Here is a 17,484-nt window from a genome sequence, read left to right on the forward strand (position 1 = left end):
CACCAAATGGATGTCAAGACTGCATTCTTGAGTGAAGATTTGGAAAAGGAAATTTATATAGAACAACTTGAGGGTTGTGTAATTCCAAGGAAGAAGAAAAAGGTATGTAAGTTGGTTAAATCACTATATGGGTTACAACAAGCTCCCAAACAGTGGCACAACAAATTTGATCATGTGTTAATAAATAATGGATATTCCATTAATGATGTCGATAAGTGTATCTACAACAAGTATGAGGATAACACATGTGTAGTCATTTGTCTTTATGTTGATGACATGTTGATCTTTAGAACTAGCCTAGAGGTTGTGTAGGAGACCAAGAAATTCCTAGGTTCTAAGTTTGATATGAAAGACCTAGGAAAGGCAAAGGCGATTCTAGGAATTAAAATAACTAGAACACCTAATGGGCTTAAACTTTCTTAAGAGTAGTATGTGGAAAAGATCCTATGGAAGTGTGAACATTTTGATTGTAAACCAATGTCAACTCCTTATGATCCCAACTCACAGCTGAAGAAAAATAGAGAACATAGTGTTGCCCAAATAGAGTATGCTCAAATCATAGGTAACCTAATGTACTTAATGAACTATACCAAACCTGATATTGCTTATGCAGTAGGTAGATTGAGTTGGTACACCCAAAGTCCTAATCAGGACCATTGGACTATTGTTCGTAGAGTCCTTAAGTATTTGAGAGGCACCATTAACTATGGTTTGTGCTTTAGTGGATTTCCAAGTGTCCTTGAAGGATTCAGTGATGCAAATTGGATCTCAAATTCAGATGAGATGAAATCCACTAAGGAATATGTTTTCATCCTTAGTGGAAGTGCAGTTTCTTGGAAGTATGCCAAGCAAACTTGCATTACTCGGTCTACTATGGAGGTTGATTTATTACCTTAGAAAAACCAAGTTCTGAGCTTGAGTGTCTTAGAAACCTCTTAGCAGATATCCATTTTATGGATGAGACCAACCCCATCTGTGTCTATGCATTGTGATAGCCAAATTGCAATTGTTAAGGCTAAGAGTAAAATATTTAATGGGATGAACAGGCATATACGCCTAAGGCACAATATTGTGCGATAGCTGCTTGAAACAGGGGTTATATCCCTAGAATTTGTGTGGTCAGAGCTGAATTTGGTTGATCATTTGACCAAACCACTAAATAAAATACTAGTGGAAGAAACATCGAGGGGGATGGGGCTTATGCCTATTACATAAGTTAAGAGTGGTGGTAACCCAACCTATTAGACAAATCCTAATAAGGTAAGATAAAAGGCTCACAGAAGGACATCTTGCTCCTTGTTGAAAATCCCATTCAATTGCAAACTTACCACATCAAGAATGCTCCCTCTACTATAATTTTCTCATACCCAATCCACAACACTATTATTATAGTTGTTTTGCATGCCCTTTTTTTTTTTTGGCTTTCTAAGTTAATTTTTATTTGGTTATAGCAATAGATTCATTGGTGTGTTAAATTCTCTTATGGGCCGGGTAATTCCTCAAACATGTTGTCCTTATTGTTGCTATTAAGTATTGCAATATGAAATGATAAATTAAAATTCTTATATTTAAAATCACATGGAAGCACAAGAATTAAAAAATGCAAACATAAGAGAAACACTCAAATCCAATTCCAAAGAGTAGCATCAAAATTTCCATATCTACAAAATTCAAGTGTTTAGATTTCCAAAAATGAAAAAATAAATAAATAAATAAATAAAATAGGGTTCATTGAGAGAAGACCTACATCTATAAAACATCAAGGTGTGAGGTTAAGAGAGAGAAATTCAATCCATACTTGATACGGAGACATGGATTCAAACACATTGACTAGATTTGAAAAATGCAATTCATACATGGGAACTTGTATACCAAAAAAATGTTGGTTTTTAGAGGCACTGGAAGGTGGTTGAAGTAATGGTGGTGACTGTTGAAAGGGTCGATGGTGGTGGGAAGCCATTGTACACCACTGGTGAAGAGGAAGTTAGCTGAATTGGAGACTCGGTGAAGAAGATAATGTGAGCTTGGTAAAATTTCCTCCAACTTTTCCTTCTCTCTCTCCTATTTTCCTAACTAATTTTTAAGGAAAGTAGTAGGGAAAATATTACAAAATTTTCTTTAGTATTTTCCTCTTTTTTTTCCATCATATTTTTCATGTCACTCAAACTAAGGAAAATAATATTCCACAACATTTTTTTTCCTTTCCCTTACATTTTTTGAAAACTAAAAACAACCTTTATAAATAAAAATTAAGAATTACAGCAAGACTGTATATTCTTCCTCTTTATTCCTACATTTCTATTTCACATCATATTTTTACTCCCTTCTTCAATCAGCATTCCTCCCTTTATATAGAGTTATCTTCACACCAATTCATAAGATAAGAAAGATGAATGAACCTTGGGCTAAGGTTGGACAACTGGTGGCAGCTAGTCAAGGCTAGAAGTCAACTTTTGATTGATTTTTTGGGCATGTGCAGCAATGTGTCGACCCCTCTTTAGCATGAAAATGGCTAGAACATGTTAAGCTCTCTTATTAGATGATGTGTCAACCATGGGGCAATCATAGGGTGGGGAATATATGGTAATTATGCAAAAATAAAAAAATAAAATAAAATGGTATCCAATTATATAGAAAGACATCTTCCAACATTTGATATAAATATGTAAAAATTAAGAGAAAATATTTATAAAAAAACATATTAAATCTAAAAATAGGGACTTAATAATAAAATAAAGTAAAAATGTAAAACTAAAACCAAATATTAAATATGAATATAGTTTAAGCATTAAAAATATCATTATTTATGTTTAATCATTGGGTTTGCTAGAAGAGTTTATATATATATATATATATATATATATATATATATATATATATATATATTAGTTTTTTTCTTTTTTTAATCCTATCTCTACGGTTGATATTAACTGAAGTGAACTTGTTATCAATAGATTCAATTTAGTCATGTTGGTTGATATCAATAGGTTATTTTTAACTAAATAGAAAAAAATAAAATATTTTTTTCTTTTTCTATTGAACCAAAAAAACAAACATCATCTAGAATTTTAGGTAATAAAAATGCTTTGACTAGAAACAAATTTCATATGGACCACTGTCAAATACCATACACGGGAGAAATCTGGATCCTCACTCTTTGATTCTAATGATGTTACCTAAAACAAAATTATATTTCATGTCCTCTATTATGAGTGGACAACCATTCCTTCTATTAGATTTTAGATAAAGAACGAATATTGAAGATTGGAGATATAAGAAATTAGGAGAGAAATTAGGAGATCCTAATTTTAAATATGTAACAAAGTTCTATAATCACTTCAATCCACATTTTAAAAATTATATTTCTTTCTAATATAGGAGCAAACTTTTTCTTTCTTTCTTATAAATTTCATTTGAGAATGATTTAAAAATAAATAAATAAAGGCCCTTCTAAATATAAAAAAAAACACTTTCTTAAAAAAATTAATTAGGTGGATGGTAAGGTCAAATTCGGGATAGCTTCATATTTTTTGCTTTAACGGAAAATAAAAATAAAAATTAAAGTAATAATTTTTAAGGGGTAATATTGATGTTGTAAAAGTTTTATTAAACATGAAAGAACTCCTTATGTAAACAAAAATAGAATTATAAAATTCTTATAAGAAATAACATTTTTATGACTTCAACATGAAACATTTTTTAAAAGTTATAAGTTGAAAAAAAATAAAATTAAATAGGTGTAAAAAATTTTATTCAATTTTATTTTATTTATTTTTAACTCTTAAAAGTCAGTCCAAATAAAATTTAAATTTATTTGAAAATCACTTTTAAAAATCCAAAAAGACACTTAAAAATTTCTTAATTTTTTTTAAAATTTACGTTTAAATACTATGTGATTCTTTTTAAAATCATTTATAAATGGATAAAAACATTACAAATAAAAAACATTTCAATCACAATTAATTTATTTTTTAATTCATGAAATTTTATTTATTGTTATTTATTTTTTGGGATTTAATTCTTTACAATTATTTTTGAGTGTTTATAAAGTATAATTAGGCCATGCCCAAATTTATTCCTTTAACTCTATCTATTAGGTATAGGTAGCGTAAAATTTTGGCCTCTCTCCACCTATCTTCGCTTCTGACATTGTCATGCACTGCTTCATCAACTTTAGGTCATGCCCAAATTTATTCCTTTAACTCTATCTATTAGGTATAGGTAGTGTGAAATTTTGGCCTCTCTCCACCTTTCTTCGCTTCTAACATTGTCATGGACTGCTTCGTCAACTCTAGCCACAGCTACTAATGATGGAAGAAAATGAGACAAGGTCAATGAATAATTTATTAATTTATTTCTTAATTCAATAGCATTGAAATGTCAACTGGACTTTACAACTTTCCTGCCTGCCAACTTAATTTATTGACTTATTGGAGAGTTAGGTCAGTTGCAACAACTTAGTTAATTGGTAAGTGGCTTTTCTCTATACCATAAATTCAAATGATCAAGTCCTATGTTTTAATTTACAAAAATCAGTGATTTGTTTTATTATTTTAAATTTAAAGAAGCAGGAAAGGGTTTACTTTAATGTAAAATAAAAAAAAGTAAAAAATAAAAATGGGAGTTGAAAAGTAATCAAATCACTAAAAAACAGATTTGGAGTTCTTTTGGTGTGGGGTTAAACTCAATTTGTGGTCGGTGATTTTTTTTTTTCCTTTTCCTTTATCTTGGTGTAGATTTTGTGATATTGTTACTAAAATAGAAGGTAAAAATATAAATTATATACAAATTATTTTAACTATTGTGGACATGGCATTGGGAGGCTTCTTGGCATTGTACTCAGCTATTTAATGAGCTGTTCATATTGAAATTAATTAAGGTTGAAACAGGAACACAACATCAAATTCTATTTTCCATAATCAAAGACTTCCGTGGAAAATTCCACCATATCATATCTCAAAGATTATTCAAATTCCATTATCTTTATAGACTTTTAACAATCCAAGAAATTGACGTTAATAATACTAGACAATATCTACGACTTTACATTATTCTTCTTATGAGCAGAAAATAAATCATGAAAGCTGAATAACACGAATATTCAATGAAATCTTTGACATGTTATTTCTTTGCAGCTTCAACATGGCGGCATGTCAGATGGAGGAGGTAGCATTTGAGCTTCTGGGTGTTTACCATTTTTCACTATGAACGCTGTTTCCATGCCCCAACTCAGATGGCGTTCTATATGGCAGTGCATGAACCACACTCCTGCAATAGAGAAAATACACAACATTACACCTAACTTAATTTTAATATTAAGAAAAATTATTTCCTTGATCTGCAAGTTGGCAGTTTCAAGGGTTTTTTTTTCTTTTTCTAATAAAGGACATGAGTGCTTGCAACATACCAGGGTTGGATGCCTCGAATCTGATTGTAGCCCAACCATTCCTAGGAACATAGATGGTATTCTGATGGGGAGGATCCACCAGATTGTAGCGCAAAGGATCCCTATTTTCATCGAAATTCCCAAATCCCCATCCAACAACATAGAAACTCTGTCCATGGAGATGCATGGGGTGGGTTGTCCCTCCAACCAAGTTTGTCCCTTGAAAAACAATCTCCACTGTGGAGTTATACTCGAGCACCCTTACTTCTGTTCCGGTGCTTGGCAATTGATAGACTAATGGAAGATAATCATATGTAAAATTGAACACTAGTGGTGGAAAGCTAGGAAATTTATCTCCATATACACCAGTGATGTTATAATAGTAAGCTTCTAGTATGTCAATTGTAGGGGTATGGAAGCTTATGTTGTTTATACTTGAGACGGTTCGCGTCCCATTGGCCCCTAAACATGAATCATTGACGCATGGGTACGAGTTTAAAGAAACGGTGTAAAACAGGTTAGTGCTCGTGCTCAATGGGACATTGCAAGGATGTTCCGCATCTACTAAGCTTCGGAGGTTGGCCATGACCTGAAGCGTTGCATTTGTGTCATTGTATGCAGGTAAATGAGGCAAGAAGGGAGGTGAAGATGGAGTGTAGTTTCCCTTGTATTGTACAATAGCTGTGGTGGTTGTGTTATCATAAATATTAAGACCTGTTGGGGCTTCGGAATAAGTTATAGCCGCCATGTAATAGTGATCCGAACGTTGGTTAGCTTCTAGTAAGACATCGAAGGTTTGGCCAGGAAATATTGTGATATAATCTTGTGTCAATGGTTTCGTGTAGCTACCATCTGTTCCAACCACTATCATTTTATGCTTGGCAATGGAGAAGAAGAGAGGCTCGTGCAAGGCAGCATTGATTATGCGAAGTAGATAGGTCTTTCCATGATCCACCGTTAGCTTGAATGTGTCTGCAATTAGAAAGGGAAAGTTGTATACTTATGACTAGCCAAAAGAAAAAGGAAAAGTTTCCATGAGGATCCACCAATTATGAAGTGATTGATTGATCAGGGGTGTAAATTTGGCTCCATAGTTCAAAATTATATTATAAATAGCCTTTTCTCATGTGTTAAATCATGGCTCTACCATCCTCATAGCTATAGTCCTCTTTCTTAGCATTAAGCTTTAAATATGTTAATGTTAATAAGAAAAAGTAATATGGTCAACATACAAGAAAATGAAATAGTGTACAATTTTAAAATGGGAAGTTAAACTTAATTTGTACTTGATTTTGAGCATGGAAGTAGATCACCAGGTTGTCCATTTATCAATAAAGAATTAGAGGCATTGCCATCAGCTCCGACTGCAAGCACTTCATCTCGAACCGCATTCACATCACTCTTCCACCATTGTCCTGCATTTCAACAACTCCAATAATTTTAGATTTTGTTTTACGGGTTAATTCATAATATGTAAATTAACATTTAAAAGTAACAACACTTATACCTAATATGATGAGAGATTCCGCGTTAGGTTTGTGAAAAGGATACTTGGTTCCATTCTTGGGATAGATGATTATAGCTCCATGAACGGTGGCTCGGGTCCAATCACTGTGAGCATGCCACCATAAAGTGCCTTCCTCAGAGGAAAGGATGATCTTCTGACTAAACTTTGACCCTGGCTGAATTGGGCATTGTGTGATATACTCAGGACCATCTGTCCATGGATATCTAGGCATGTTCACCCCATGCCTACAAAACAATAACTATACGTTAAAACTAGTACTTATTTTCGAACTAACAAAAGATGGAATGCAACAACATATTATCATAGTAACAAGCAACATCAACTGTATTTCAATGGAACTGAACCAAATAACCCTAAAGTATTGTTTTAAATTTGACTTTGTTTGCAAAGCAATATATTGCAACCCCATCTTAAAAATAAAAGAATGTATGCCATGTAGGCATGTTGCCACCGCTCTTTCTCTAAGACATGTTCAAGACCTACCAGTGAATGGTGATGTTTTCTTTTCCCCTGTTATAAACGTCGACAATGATTGTCTCTCCTTTCATAGCATGTATAGTTGGTCCCGGAAATTGTCCATTTACTGTTAAGATGTCCTTGGTGCTACAAAGTCTTGTATATGAAGCTTCCCTCACCTGCAACCAATTAAAAGTTAACCATGCAACCTCATCCCAAAAGAAATATTACATGCATGAATAGTTGCATGGATCCATTTATGCAAGTGTATAACCAATTAGAAATTGATACCATGCATGAACGACTCAACGACACCAGGGTAAGGGATCCTACCATAGAAAATGAGAGTCATATTGCTCCCTAAATATTATGATCAAAAGGTGTCATTAAGGCCAAAATCATATAAAATATTTACCACAAAAGTATGCCGACGGGTTGAAGCTTGGCAATGGATGTCACCACCAAAAAGTTGAAACACTAAAATTTGCAAGAGGAAAACCTTCATGATCAGCCACATCTTCTTTGGAATAGAAGCGTCTTCTCTTGTCCTAAACAGAACTCCTTCAATTTTCTTACTCCTTTTGATGTGTTTCTTTCATATATATGATTCATTATATAGTATGATAATTCTCTCGGGATTCAATACTTCCTCTCCACGTTTCAATATAATAGGAAGTGATTTGAATGTGTGCTGGCTTTTAATGTTCTTTGACCACTTCAATGAGCAGTTTACGTACACGTTATTTTATAATAAATTTCTTACAGGTTAGGTACAGATTATTTCAAGAAATGTTAATTAAGACATGAAAACTTTGACTTCGCATATAGTTATATAGTACCCTTATCAAGATTGGTCATGAAAGTCAACTACTTTTAAGAGTTATTTTAAAATTATTTTTTAAGAATTATTTTCGTAAACATTATTTAGAAAATCCTTATTATTAGTCTCACTTGTTTTCATGTTACTTAATACAATTAATAGTGCAGAACCGATGTTATTGTTTTCGTATGAATGGGACAAAGTTTTTTCCCAATTTTTTTGAAACTTGAGAATTGAGATTATAAAAGACATGATGATAAACTAATTTGGTATTTCATAATTTTCCATAAAAAACACAAAAATATAATTTTTAAAAAGTTGAAAATAGAATACGAGCAACTCCTTGTATGTTGTGAATCACTTTAAACATCTATTGGGACTCATACTATCTTTTCTCTCAACAAAAAATAATTTAATAATAATAAAAATAAAATAATTATAGATTTTAAAAAATATTTTTCAAAATAAATTCAATCTATAATTTATTTGTTCGTATGATATGTATATCTTGATTATAATTTTTACAAGTCTATCTTCTAGAATATTTATAAAAATATTTTCAACAACTTTCATTATTTTATAAGAAAATCTAATGTTATAATAATATATAAAAAGACAAACGAAATTGAATAATTAATATTTAATTTAGAAAATTGATCGAAATCTAATAACAAGTCAAAAACAAATTAACTGATTTTTAAGGTTCCCACCAAACCAACCAATTGTGAGTCATCATGGATGGAGAGTCTCACTCTTATAACAATACTTAAATAGCATGTTACTATGAGGCCCTTTCTGTGATTCATAGTTAGGCAGGCCACCTCAGTTTTTACAAAGGAAGTTTGGAATTTAATATTTGTTCAATATAGTAAAATAATTTAATAAATAAAGTATTTAACAATTATTTTATTCTGCTTAATGGCTTTAAATTCTGAACTCTGCATTATTACAAAGTGTTTTGTGTAATTAATTTGATAAATTGACATATTATATAATAAGTCTACGTGGCACTCATTTGTGATTATTATAAACCAATTTTAGAGGAATAAGCCAATTTAGGAGGAATTTGAGGTCCAAATCATATTATTAAATTGATATGATTTTTTATGGTTCATTTAAAAGTATTTGAATTTTGCAGTAGTCTTTTTGTCTTCTTTTAATAACACAAAAAGGGGAAAACATTAATGGTCAATTATCCAACTACTCCAAATAGATTGCTTGAGAGGAAAAAGGATTCCGTAAAGGATAAGGGAGAATTGTGATTTGAGGTGAGGTGAACCTCAACATTCATCAAAGATGCGTAGATCACTTTTTATTGATTTTAAAGATATAAAATAGTGATGGACTAAAATATCTATTAATCTTTTACATAAACTTTTTTAGGCTTTATTGCACTATTGTTCACACAATCGGAATAATTCTATTTTAACAATTTGGATTTTTTATTATTTTTCAAAACTATTTTTTTTATAAATAATTGAAAATCAATATTATTTTCTATTTTAAATTATAAATAGAGAAAAATTATGTTAAAAAAATATTTTAAAAAATACTTTCTAAAAAAAATATGATAATACGATTTTTATTTTTTATATTTTATTTTTGAAAAAATGTTTAAGTAAAAATTGAAAACTATTTTTAAAAATAAAAATTGAAAACCTTGTTTAGTGCTTTTTTTTTATATGAAAATAATAAAAAGAATTGAATTTCATCATTGATTATCCATTTTATTTTTTCCATTATATATATATATATATAGATTAATTGTGCATATTTTAATCTTTTAATATAAATTACTTTCTAATTTAAATAAATAAAATGAAATAAGTAAATAAATTTGGGGTTATTTATATTTTCTAACATATTTTATATTAATATTTTTTAAGATTAAATAAAAAAATTTATTCTTTTTTCTTTATTTCCAAAAATAAAAGGAAATAAATAAATAAATTTGGTTTAAATAATAGTTTTTAAGTAATTTCTTTGTCTTATTTTTAATTACATTTTGCAATGAAAATAAAATAAAATAAAATAATATGTTATTTATTTTAATTATTTTAAATGTCAAACCATTGGGAACATAGTTTACATACTCATGTGGACATAATTAATGCATATGTATGGAATTTATACCATTGTACAAGGCTATTACACTAATTGTACAAGGAAAATACACTAATTGTACTAGAGGTGTACAAGACTGTACATTTTGAACAACTTTCTTTTTTCTTGTCATCTAAGGATTGTACACTCTCCTACCACAAATTCTTTCATTTCATGTACTTTATTGAATTCGCATATGACAATTCAAGTCTATGAAGGATCACCTCCATTTCAATCTTGTGTCATTTATTTCTATTAAATGGGGTGAGACAGGACAAAATCATATTCGAACCTGTCTTGAAGTTGGTATGAGGGCAAGATGGGTTTCTAAAAAAATCAGCCTCATTGTCATTCTTAGGTATGCATCTATACCAATGAAAACTTTTACATCTATTAAAAAATTTCAAAAATTCAATGTCCTCGATGTTAATTGACTTCACCAAACTACCCATACTTGTAAATCCATTTGCTTATGTTAGCAATGAGTTGTAAATTATCCTATGAGCTTGCATGGTGTTTTGTGTTCTTCTTAGTTGCTTCTTGCCTTACTTCTCATCATATTGGCTCCTTTGTAGGACAAACTTGCAATAATTCGATTCCTTCCATATAAACATTGTTTATTTTGGCCTAGATGAAACAAATACCCTTTATATATAAATATTGTGTGTTTTGGTCTAATGAACTTGTGAGATTGTTCAATGTAGATATTGTTTATAATAGTCCAATGAGTCAGGCTTGCAAGGTCAAATACCTCTTGAGAGGTCGAATAGACAAAGGCAATTCATTCTAGTAGATATTGTCTACAATGATCTAATGAATATGAGGGATGGACTTGCAACATCAAATACCTCTTGTGGGACTGAATAAACAAAAGCTCGGGTCAGAATCAAATACCACACTAGTCCAATAAATCTTTATATCTTTAAAATGGGTAGTTCTTTGATACCCGACCATTATTTATTTTGGGGTACCTACCCACATTTGACCCCACTAATAAAATGACATGTATAAAGTGTATGAGATTAAAAAAAAAAAAAAAATACTTGTCAAATAGGTAAACATGACCCATTGATAAAAAAAATAGTTATCAAATAGGTAAACATAACCCATTGATGAGAAATAATCACATGCATCTCATATGTATGTAAATATTACAATTTTCTTTTTATAATTTAAGATTAAATATCAAATACAATTTGTTATTTGATGAAATACGTAACCGTTATCTAAAATAACAAAATCTTATCAACTACCCTTGTATTCTCATTATTTAAATATACAAAAAGAGATAATAATTTAATATGAAAATTAAATTGATTCAACTACTATATTGGAAAATATGTGAAAATATGCAGGATGTGTTTTGGTAAATCACATTTGAAGATAAATTTTGAAATTTCTTGAGGAAGGAAAACAAAAAATTTGAATTTCTTGAAGAAGATATTGTAGGAAGGATTTCAAATGATTAAAAGTGTTAAAGGTAATATTTGATACTTTTTTATTTAAATATAAATTTTGTAAGTAGAAATGTCATGTTAAATAGCATTTGAATATGTAATGATTTATAAGATTTGGATTTTATAATTTTTTTATGAGTTTATTATTAACAAGATTGAGATGATTTAGCCATCATTTGTTATCAAATTGTTTTCAATATTTTTATATCATTTTTTTTTTTGTGTTCATAGATTAAAATTTATATGTTTTGAAGAAGGTAAACAAAAATTTTTATTTCTTGAAGAAGATATTATATAAAGGATTTTAAGCAATTACAAGTGTTAACAGTTAATATTTGATATATTTTTTTTAAATTTAAATATCAATTTTGTAGGTAGAAATGTCATGTTAAAATAGCGTTTGAATATGTAATAATTCATAAGATATAGATTTTTGGAATTTTTTTTGTATGTTATTGATCAAATTGTGATAATTTAGTCATTTGTTATCAATTTGTTTTTTTATTTTTAAATTCAATATTTTTCAATTATCTTGTTTTATTTTTTGTATATAGGGATTATAAAGTATTATTCATGACTTTTTAAAATTTTAAATCATATATTTACTATAAACAAAAATGTGAGAAAATACGTGAAAGAATGCAAAAAAAAAAAAAAAAAAAAGCAAAAAAAAAAAGACATGAAATATGTGAAAAATGGTATAAATAATGTGAGATAAGGTACAAAGAATGTGGAAAAAAAATGTAAGAATAATATGAGAAAATGGTATGAACAATGTGAAAAATGATACAAATAATATGAGACATGGTACGAATATTGTGAGAGGGGATACAAATAATGTGAGGGAGGGTACAGATGATATGAGAAAGAGTACAAACAATAAGAGAAAATGTATGAACAATGTGAGAAATGGTACAAAAAATGTAAGACATGGTACGAACAATGTGAGATATAGTATGAAGAATGTGAGTACGGGTACTAAGAATGTGAGAAATGGTATGAAAAATGTGGAAAAAAAATGTACAAGCAATGCGAGAAATGGTATGAACAATGTAAGACATATGGTACAAACAATGTAAGAGAGAGGGTACGAAAAATGTGAAACAGGATACGAACAACATAAAGAATTGTACGAACAATATGAGAAATGATACAAAGAATATGAGGAATGATACAAACAATATGAGACATAGTAAGAAAAATGTGAGAAAATGTACGAAAAATGTGACACATGGAACAAAGAATATGAGATAGGGTACAAATTGTAAGGAAACCCAGATCGTTTTATTCCCTATCTTGGAATCAAGTCAGGTGCATGCAAATTAAAAGGAAATCAATTGATTGATTTTCTTAAAGGAGGCACCATAAAAGTCCAAAAGTTAAAATAGTGTTTACGCTTCTCAAACAATTCAATATGTATGACTAGCTCTTTCCACTACTATGACCATATGTTTTTACTATAAATTAATTTATGTTTAAAAAGTGTTTTGTGGTTAAAAAAAAAAATTGTAGTAAAAGAGTCTTCTTCATTAAAAATTATTTATGAGGCATCATTGCTATAAGTTATTCAGTAATTATTATTAGGGTTTTGCTTTGAAAAATATCATTTATAAGATGATTGCCGAGGAATTATATTAAGTGGGTGTTTGGCTTTAAAGTAACTTAATAACTTAATTTAAGTTATTAAGTAAATTAAGCATGTTTGACAAAATAACTTAATGACATGACTTAAAATAAAAAACAACTTTAAGTAATAAGTAAAAACAATTAACTTATTCTTAAGTCCACATCTTCATTTTGTCTTTTTACTCTTATTTGTCCTACTTACTTCCATGATCTCTTTTGCTACTCCATGATCTTCATTGTTATTCAACCTCCTTTACTCTTGTTATAATTTATGAGAATAAATATGTCAATTTGATCATTTGGAATAAATTTTTAGCTAATTTTATTAAACAACCTTAATATTTAAAGTAAGAATTACGTAATAAGTTTTAATCAATAATTTAACTTAAAGTCAACTTAAATAATTAAATAACATGTGTTAAGTTTTACCAAACACCCCACTCTCTAAGTAATAAGTATCACTTAAGTGGTGTTTGGTAAACTTAATACTTATTACTTAATAACTTAAATTGACTTTAAGTTAAATTATACTTAAGTTGTTGACTTAAAACTTATTACTTAAGTAATAAGATTGTTTAATGAAATTAACTTAAAATTTATTCTAAATCATCAAATTAACATATTTATCTTCATAAATTATAATTAGGGCAAAGAAGGTCGAGTGACAATAGAGGTCGTGGAGTAACAAAAAAGAGCGTAAAGGTAATTAAGACAAATGAGGGTAAAAAGGTAAAATGAATATGTAAACTTGAATTTAAATGTTTTTACTTATTACTTAAAGTTGGTTTTTACTTTAAGTCATATCATTAAGGTGTTTTACCAAACATCCTTAATTTATATAATGACTTAATTAAGTTATTAAATTACTTTTAAGTTATTAAGTTGGTTTACCAAACACCTACTAAAAGTATGTAAAAGAATATTTTTGAAATACATTCGTTAAAGTGTTCATTGATAAATTAGAATATAGAATATACTATTAATTTAAAATAGGGTAATTAATTTCTTTAATTGTAATTATATTCTTAGTTTTTAATTTATAGTTTAATTTTTATATGCAAAGGGCTGGGTTAAACACTGATAGTATTTTTTTTATTTGCAAATTATTATAATGTTAAAATAAATTTAAAATAAAATATAAAATATAAAATTTGATGATGGTATAAAAAATTGTGATGAAAGTACAAAGAATGTGAAAATAGTATGAGAAATGTGAAGACAATATGAAGAATGTGAGGAACGGATGAAAAATATAAGGAGTGCAAAAATAATATGAAAAATGTATAAAAAAATGTGATAAGAGAATGAAATATGTGAGGAATGTATGAAAAATGTAGGAGTTGTATAAAATAATGTGAGGAGGGTATGAAGAATGTGTGAAATATACAAAAAAAAATGTATGGATGGTACAAAAAATGTGAAAGGGGTATGAAAGAATATGATAAAAGTACGAAAAATGTAAGAAATATGACAAAAACATGAGAATGGTACAAAAAATATGAGAAGGTACAAAAAAAAATGAAAATAACATGGAAAATGTGAGGAGGGTATGAAAAAGCAAAGAGATTTATGTTTTTTTTTTCTTAAATGCGAATTTGGAGTTATATTTTTATTTAATTCAAAATTTTAAAAATTCTTATATTTGTTCTTATCTTTTAAAAAACATTTTAATATGAAGGAGGAATTGGTCAAAGGTAAGCTTGAAAATGGCATGTACAAATTCCATGTCTGTAAATCAACCAATTCTCATTCAAATTGTCACTCTCATGAGCCTTTTAATCATCTTTGTTTTTTTTAAAGTAAGATTATTTTTAAAGTAATAATCCACCCACACATGTGATGCGTTCGGTTTGTTTTTTTTAAAGTAAGATTATTTTTAAAGGTTATATTTAAAAAATATTCTTTAAATAAAAAATAAAACAAAAAAACTCATTTAAATATTTTTATTTTTAAAAATAATTTTTTTATTTTGATTTTATATAAAAATTATAAATTAATTTAATTTACATTATTGTTACGTGGGAATGGAGATGAGGAACGAAATTTTTTGTCATTGACTAAGAAACATTCAAGTCCTTCCTAACATAGGAAGACTTATGGTATTTAAATAACAGTGAGGGCAGCACCACCATGATGCCAAGAAATTTCTTGACTGATTTTTTAAAGGATGTCATCGAAGAAGTCCAAAATTTAAAATAAAGCAGTCTTTAAACTACCCAAACAATTCTATTCGTGGGACTTGCTCTTTCCACTACAACAAATACATGTTTTTATCATAAATTATTAATTTAGGTGGTTAAAAGAAAGTATTTTATGACATGTTATTGCTATCACTACACTTACTATCAAGAACGTCGAACCAAATTTCATCACTAGTAATTTGTACACAAATCTTGATATGAAGGGTTAAGAGGCTTGAACAAGCAAATCTTCAGTCATCTTTTACTGCAATTCAAACGAAGGTTATCTTTCAACAAAATTATAAAGAAGGATCAATGCAATTTGATAATTATTTTAACACATACTTCAAATATGTCTTTATCCTAATGGTTAGAAAATCATTTCCTTGAATTTATTTGAATATAAAATAAAGTCATAAAAATTTCTTTGACACGAAAGCGGTTTATGATTGAAAAAAGATTCATGATGTCTTAATCGTTATTAAGACGTAAATGTAAATTATTTAAATTACGACCAAGTCTAAAACCCACCCACTTTCACTTATTGTCTTTTTATTTGTTCTTGACCTATGAAGTCTACTTGTGTGAATGCTTCCATGTTCAAAAATGCATGCCATGCATGCCACTTACTATGGGGCATGCAATGGTGGGCAAGATTGTTAATAAGTAACGATGAGACCATAAAGGCACCACGGAGCATGGAGATTGAGCGACAAGACTACTATTCTCAATGTTTTCATTATCGGATAGAAAATTGAACTAGAAAAATTTATGATTCATAGTTCACTCGTCGAATCGTGGTTGAACCGATGATGTTATAAATATATAATTTATATTTTATTAAAATAAAAATGATTAAAATATTTATAATTAAAAATGAATAATATTTGCAATATTAGTTATTCATTTTTATATAAATGTATTAATATTTTAAATTTATTAAACAAAATATATACAATATTTAAATATGAAAATGGAAAAAAATCGTATTTAAATATGAAAACATATTGAAATCGAAAAAAAAATTCGAATTATGTAATTATATATATATATATATATATATATATATATATTGAAATAGCCTATGTAGTTGTTCCTATTAGGTTTTTACACAAGCAAAGCCATAGCATAGTGGAGAGATTATCAGCTCCCTTGTTGCAACAACAAAGCTAATTTGTTCTTTAAAGCCCTTCACATTGATCCCACATCGGAAATGAGAGGAAAAATGAAGAGTTTTATAAACTTCTTTCCATCTAACGCAAAGTAAATGGTTGTTGGGCCAAGGGGTCAGTGTAAGCCATAATGGTCCATTTTGCAATAATAGGAGTGGGCATGGACTATTGGGTTGTGAGGGGGAAATTTGGCCCATTTTGCCAATAAATAAATAAATAAAAAACGTGTAAAAGGTGGTGATCTTGATTCGGTTCTTGAAGAATGAACTGAAAGTAATTTCTATAATATTTTTTTCTCTTTTTTTGAACCAAACATAACTTAATACTCTCTTTGAGAAAGGCAGCTTGATCAAACTGCTCCTGGTCACTTTCATATATATATATATATATACACATATATATGAACTGTTGAATGCCAAAAAGACCCTCTAGCCTCTAATCATGGCGAGAAGTAATCCTCCAAAGCCTTGTAAGTCAACTGGATCAAAACTTTTGGTATTTCTTTCTGAAAACTCTTACTACTCTTTGACCAAGGGCGGTTGGAAAGCTAGCGGCTATGCTCATCCCATCGAGTACAATGGAACCCATGAAAGGGATTCAAGGCCTCGCGCTAAGTTTGATCAGGATATCACATTCAACTCTACTAGCATATATAGTTCCAGCAGTAGTAGGCTGGATGTTTCAGGAGTTGTGTATTCCTGTTGGCATGGCTCCCAAGCCGGTGGTGGGTTCGTGGACCAAGTAAGCTGAATGCAT

The 17,484-nt window shown here is 29.1% G+C and overlaps 2 protein-coding genes across 2 annotated transcripts in view; one reads left to right on the forward strand and one right to left on the reverse strand.

Annotated features, from left to right (window-relative positions):
• Positions 1-4,996: 4,996 nt before the first annotated feature.
• LOC100855386 (laccase-15) lies at positions 4,997-7,936 on the reverse strand. Its single transcript, XM_003634516.4, has 6 exons — positions 7,786-7,936; positions 7,398-7,549; positions 6,894-7,138; positions 6,673-6,801; positions 5,408-6,358; positions 4,997-5,268 (listed from the first exon to the last, which is right to left on the reverse strand). Exons 1-6 carry the CDS (start codon positions 7,885-7,887, stop codon positions 5,138-5,140), a joined length of 1,710 nt encoding a protein of 569 aa, XP_003634564.1. The 5' UTR covers positions 7,888-7,936; the 3' UTR covers positions 4,997-5,137.
• A 9,518-nt stretch (positions 7,937-17,454) lies between these two features.
• The window catches only part of LOC104882714 (uncharacterized), a 92,562-nt gene continuing 92,532 nt past the window's right edge, over positions 17,455-17,484 (forward strand). The window contains exon 1 of the mRNA XM_059734869.1: positions 17,455-17,469. The gene's annotated coding sequence lies outside the window, so the exon portion shown is untranslated. The remainder of the gene's footprint in view (positions 17,470-17,484) is intronic.

This window comes from Vitis vinifera, chromosome 18 (assembly GCF_030704535.1).
Source record: "Vitis vinifera cultivar Pinot Noir 40024 chromosome 18, ASM3070453v1".
Classification (NCBI taxonomy): domain Eukaryota; kingdom Viridiplantae; phylum Streptophyta; class Magnoliopsida; order Vitales; family Vitaceae; genus Vitis; species Vitis vinifera.